Source organism: Drosophila rhopaloa, unplaced genomic scaffold (assembly GCF_018152115.1).
Source record: "Drosophila rhopaloa isolate 14029-0021.01 unplaced genomic scaffold, ASM1815211v1 contig_2, whole genome shotgun sequence".
Lineage (NCBI taxonomy): Eukaryota > Metazoa > Arthropoda > Insecta > Diptera > Drosophilidae > Drosophila > Drosophila rhopaloa.
The window spans coordinates 25,510,818-25,517,213 of NW_025335083.1; the positions used below are offsets into that span (position 1 = coordinate 25,510,818).

At 37.1% G+C, this 6,396-nt stretch overlaps 1 protein-coding gene across 2 annotated transcripts; it reads left to right on the forward strand.

Annotated features, from left to right (window-relative positions):
• Nucleotides 1–2,822: 2,822 nt before the first annotated feature.
• On the forward strand, nt 2,823–6,072 carry LOC108050704. Of its 2 annotated transcripts, XM_017132501.2 has the most exons (3): nt 2,823–3,733; nt 3,789–4,177; nt 4,231–4,383. In XM_017132501.2, the coding sequence occupies exons 1-3, from the start codon at nt 2,956–2,958 to the stop codon at nt 4,264–4,266; spliced, it is 1,203 nt and encodes a 400-aa protein (XP_016987990.1). In that variant the 5' UTR covers nt 2,823–2,955; the 3' UTR covers nt 4,267–4,383. The 2 variants fall into 2 exon arrangements, with proteins under 2 accessions (XP_016987990.1, XP_016987989.1); XM_017132500.2 differs by having other exon boundaries at nt 3,789–6,072.
• The last annotated feature ends 324 nt before the right edge of the window (nt 6,073–6,396 follow it).

Here is a 6,396-nt window from a genome sequence, read left to right on the forward strand (position 1 = left end):
TTATTAATATTTGACTCAATATGCAAAGTTTATCAAAAGCCACAGCAATGGCTGTTATAAGTAAGATCAAAATTTATTACTTACTCAAGAAGTTTAATAAATAGAAAAATAAGTTTAATTATATCAATAATTTGTATTTACACAGATTTTTTACCAATCTTTTAACGATGAACAATTTAATGATATATTAGGCGTATTGAAACATTGATTTCATCATCAATGGAATTAAAATTTTTGTGTTATCCTTAAGAAATATATTTTAAATAAACTTATAAAAATCCTAGGAATAATTTCAATCTGATTCAATCCATGCGTAAGATAAACATTTAATTAGCATTATAATTTGAAGACCCATACATCTCTACGCACATAATTTTGCATATAAAAGGCAAAATACATAAATTCGAGGTTCCATTTTAATAAGTGTGTACACAAAATAATACGCACGTTCGCCTATCTATAATACTACATAAAGTAATATGTGAAATTTGTTTTCCCATTTTGTCATTTGCAATTATTTTGCCATGTTGGCCCCGGCTTTGTACCGCTGTCATTTAATTTTGTTTACGCTTCATTAAATATTATTGAAATGCTGCAATTAATTGCGTAATTGTTATTTTATGTCGCAGCGCAACTGTTTCGGGCACTTTAAGCACTTGACACAACAGCCAGTGGCCAGTAACTGTTGCCCTTTGGCTTAATTCTTCCCTTCCCCTCCCTTTGCAGTCACTTTCCTCATTTTCCTCTGAACTTTCCTTCACATTTTCCTCCATGTTTTCATGTGAACTCATTGAGAGCCCCGAGCGCCATTTGCCCGCCAACAAATTGCACATTAAATTAAACACAAATAACTCGTAAAATTATAAAATTGTTGAATGTAAAAACGTAAAGTGCAACAACTATGTAATTAGCTGCCAAATCAACAAGCGTGCAAATTATCAGTGGAAATAGTGAAAAAAGTAAATATAATAAAACTGCCAGGAACCGCAAAAAATTCAAAAATGGTAGCACGCAAGGAAAGCATGCAAATACCCTACATGGTTTTTTAAAAAATTATTATGAGAACTATGGACATGGCTAAGCAATAAATAAAATGTCCCTTTCATTCGGTTTTAATTATAAAATTGTATTTTATTTTATTCATTTACACTACTTATTTATTTCATTTACACTAAAGTAAAATATATATTAGCGATTAAAAATTCAAAATGACCATTACTGCTTGATCCAAAGAAAATAAAAATAGTGATTTAAATACAATCAAAACAGTAGAGAAAAACAGTTAAATTAAAACCATATTTTTTTACATTTCCATGGTTTGGGCAAGATACAGGGTGTAAATCCTTAGCTCATGTACACTTTGGGAAAATAACAGGCAGTTATAACACACATAACTCGTCCATCGCATGCAATTTCGGAACGGTTTGAGGTTTTCGGTTGGACGTTGAACAATTGCCTGACATTTCACTTAGCCAACCTCAACACATTTCACTTTTTACATCCATTTCGCTCTGAATTAGTCTTAGTTCGCTCACGCTGCTTGGCAAACAAAGGAAAAAAATATATGTGTATACAAAATGTGGCAGTAAATCAAAAGAAGAAATAAAGGGGCAAATCCCCACCCAAAGTCATTTGTCAAGCGTCCACAAGAGCGCTGACAAGTGAAAAGCGGATGGGGTAAGCTTCCTTGGGGATTGGGGTTTAGTTTCTAGCTTCCGAGCCTATACACAGAGAACAAATCAGGGGAGCCTTCAAATTATAAATCTGAAAAATTATTTGTAAAATTTGATAAAGAATTTCAAAGTATGAAAATAATAAAATCCCTGCTTTGGTTTTCAATATAAGCAACGCCTTTTTGACTTATAAATAGATTATATTATTTATAACATATGAACAGAACCGAAACATGCACTTATTTATTTCACTAAAAATATTCCTTTCCCATTTGTCCACTTTCTTCCAGTTATTCTTCACTTATTAAGCTGCCTTCAATATTTTTTTTACTGTGTAGAATTTGTCGGCCAAAACGATTTAATTTCATTATTAAACAATGGGCGACAAAGTGGCAGCAGATTTCATTTATGGCCCGCCTGCTCACAACACGCGATGTAATGTGACCTCAACCTCAATCTTATGTGAAAAGACTGAAGTTGAAGTGACCTGCCCCAACTAATTTTACATTGGAGCTTGCCATCCAGCACGCGAGAACGAGGGGCGGGAAAAGCTGGTGGGCGGGGGCGTGTCAGCGGTCAGGTCAACGTTGACGCATTGCACAGGAACCAGATAATTAAGCATAATGACAGAAATATTATACAGCACTTGCAGCACTTGCTTGATAGATGACCCCACATGAAGTGGAGCGAAGTTAAGTGAAGGCTGCCTGAAATATGGCCAGATGACACAGGAACAACCAATTTGGTGCCAGCACTAATCAGATCAAAAGCGTTGGTAAGAGGGGTTCGTGAAGGGACTTACTGGAGTAAGCTGGAATCTAGATTAGTGGCGCTAACTTGAAATGTTACCTTCTTGAACGCTTTAAAAAGCTCACATATAAATAACAAATTTACGAATTAAATTTTTACAAATAAATCAAGTTTGATTTAAAATATATACCATCTTAAATTAACAGAAAAATTGCATTTTAGTTATTGGGAAAAAATAATATTAATATAAGTGGTTAGGTTTACTTACTGTCTGAATTTGCTATAGATCTAAAGATAATGTGGAACATTAAAAACGAGATCAGAGCGGCCTGGAAACTCTAAAAGTCAAGCCCATTTTCGAAATAAATTTTCTTTGCTCAGTTGTGAGTGCCAAGAGCTCCCACTAACACGTTTATTTTCTACGCTCCCTAAAAACAAAAAGTAGTTTTTACTCTTATAATTTTATACGCAATTTCACTTTTGTGTCAGCTATCGATTACCAAGTGCTCGTGGCTTGAATTTGTAACTCATCATGATACGAATGGAAAACGTATATCGCACGGGAAGCGGGAAAAACTCGTGCAGTTCTTCGCGTCGCGAGATCCTTGCTTGGGTGAATAAAAGCCTTGACGTGAATGTCGAGCGGTTGGAGGACCTCTGTTCCGGTGCGGAATATTGCAGGCTGCTCCACAAGCTCCGTCCTTCGGCTATTAACTTGAAGAAGGTCCTGATGTCCACAAAAGCCCAGCGTGGCTTTATCCACAATATGAAGTTGCTGCAGAAGAGCCTTTTGAGTCAGGGCGTGAAGAAGCAAATACCCATTTATCGCCTAGTTGATGGTGGTTACCGCGAGAACCTAGAGTTTGCCCAGTGGTTCAAGAGCTTCTACGATCACAACTACTTGCTGCTGAAGGATGAAAATGTCCAAGAAAAAAAGGATGGTGTTATAGTCTTGGTCAAGCCACGTAACATATCCCAAATGAGGAAATCCTCTGACAAGAAGGAACCCATGAAAAAAGCCAATGAAATTTTGGAAAATATTTCTGAGAATACCAATGCCGAACAACATTTCACAGAAAGTGATGATTCTACTGAAAGTTCTGAGGATAGCGCAAGGACCAGAAGAGAACAACATTCATGTTCGTATGCTAATGGAGCTTCAAGAAAGCCTAATGCCCGGTCAAGGATGCGAGGATCATACTCAAAACAAACCAGCGGGACTTCCACGGAACTTAGTGACATTTCAAGTGTTGGCAGCAATGATTCAAGTGTGGGCAGCAATGATTCAAGTGATTTTACTTCAAATTCAGGTAATTGTATGACATAATTCTGATTACACTACTCCAATTTAAATACAATTTTTAGAAGAGAATGGAAGACGTTCCAGAAACTCAAATGGGTACTCAAGAATGTTGGAAGAAAGCCAGAGTGATTCCAGTGGACATTCAATAGAACTTGAAAGCTATTGTGGATGCAGGACATGTGAAAAGGGGCGAAAGATCGCAAAACAACGCACAATTCCTTTAACGCGGTTCCGTCTAAGAGAATTTTTCGGTTCGGGAAATTCTTCACCAATACTAAAGTGCTCACGACAGAGGGTTCCCAACGTTTTTCAAATAGGCGCCTGGATTTTAGAGGTTCCAGTTCAACAATTTTCCGACAGACCACGTCGTAAAGCTAAGATCTTTAAATCGCTTTTTGTCAAAGAGGCGATAAAGTGGAAATGCAATGCTCTCAAAGGTGCACAAATGAATGTAAGTTCTCCAAACGCAGAAACGAATTCCACTCCTTTGATCAACAATTCCAGCAAGGACCTTTTCCCACAACAACTTTCTTTAAATGAAACGATCGAGAAACTAATGGGTGTACTTTTTAATGGAATAGAATTGAATTTGTCGGCATCTACCTCCAAAGGCGTAACAACAAAAAAGAAAACTGAAGTTTTGTCAACACTTAAAAAATATTTAAGTTTTAAGGTAATGAAAAGTCTGACGAACAATAAGCAGTGGGAATCGGAAACTTCTCCGAAATGGGATAAAACTGAATTGGCGGATTCAGTAGGTTCAAAATGCAATTTAATAGGAAAGGTGGAGGATAACAGTGCTACCGAAGAACTACCACTAAATCAAGAAGCTGTCCCCTTATTGGAGGAAATTATATTGACCCCCGATATGAATAAAATCGATTTTGGCTTGGGAGTAGTAGATATTCCATCTACAACTGATAACGGGTCTTCAAAGTCGGCTAGTGAGTGTCCCATATCCCCACTTTTGACGGGCAGATGTGTTTCGGCCGAAGAGGCGAAAAATAATTTGGTCGATTGGAAAGACCATCATTTGGAAACACCTTCTTTAAAAATACCCGAAAGCAATCTTCAAAGCTCACAAACAGCAAATGATAAATATTCTCTTCAAACCATACCAAAATCTTTTATGAAAGTTGAAGTTTTACCACTTCCTGAAGACAGTTCTGCAAAAGCCAAAAACCTGAAACCAAAAGAAGTAAGTTTAGTAAAAACTGAAATTCCATTTGTCAGTGTTGTGGATACTAAAGAACCAAGCAAGCAGGATCAAAGTTATTTTCTAAAAGCACCAGGACTTACTAAAGAATGTCCTGCTTTACTAATTACTGAAAATTCCGAAATTCAGTCTAGCGAACATTCAAACGAAAATCGAACCAAACGCAGATGTCAAAACTCAAAATGGGAAATCAAAACTGTCCCAAGATCTCGAGAAGAAAACCTACCAATCTTATTATCAATTTCCAAAGACTTTGCAAAAAAAAACATGGTCGAAACGGTCAAAATGTTTAATGACCCGTTTATCGAGCACTGCAAAAAGTTGCATTGCAAGTTAAATATTGTTCAATCCAAGATAATGGACCTTAGAAGTCGATTCCAAGAGTACCAGCAGTTACATAAAACAGATCTGGTTGGCTTAGCCGCAATAAAAGGCGATGTAGGGAAAAAAGAACCTTTGAATTCGAATTTGCACTCTGAAAATTTTGGAAAAGTTTGGGGTGAAAAATTCTACAAGAAAACCTCAAAGAAGAACGATCGTCGCCCAGGCTATGGAGGTGTTCAGAAACGTAAACGCAGTCTGAAAAGTAAAATAAAGCCCTGGAAGTATTGGACCAGGCAGGGAAAAGTACCCAGTATGTCGGATTCAGTGAAAGATGATCAATGGAATAAGGACAATAACAAGGAAAATTTAGATCAGGCGATCGCCTTGAACACTTCCTCTAAATCAATGAATAAAGACTTTTCCTCCGATGATCAGTGGGATAATGCCAATACTGAGAATTTAGATCAATCGATCGCTCTGGTAATAAAAGCCATCCGAAATAAGATCGACACTATTCAATCAATAGGGGGAAAAGTGGCGTTCTACCGCAATAAGATCAATCGTATTAAATTCCTCTGTACCCACGTACCAGGCACCAATAGTAACGACATTATCAACATTTTGCGAGAAGAGGAGGAAATATTACCCGATTTAAGTGTTGAATACATATAAATTTTGTATATATTTGTAATGTGTATTTATATTGTTTCAGCCATTTTGAACAATAGTTTTCCCAAGACCAAAAAAAAAATCCTAAAAATCTGCTTGAAAATTTAACGAAAATAAATTTAAAAATCCATCCCCGACAGCTCTGCCGAACTAAAATAATATTTAACCAACTAAAGATTTCCCCAGTTGTTGTTTTAGCCGCAGTAGTCGAGTTGTCTCGAGTTCAAATTTGCCTACACTTGTTGGGTAATTGCTGCGAAGTGGAGTGGAGTGTCTGGTTTTGGGTTCGGTGCCTCCTTCTGTCACTCGGCCAGTCAGTCAGTTAGTCAGTCAAACAACCAACGCAACCGCATTCATTTGCCAAATTAATGGCATTTCATTTGGGGCTGCTGCCGCCTCAGCTCGATTTCATTCATGCAAGGATGTCGTCCTCATCGTTGTCTTTTTTCTGTCGTTGTCCT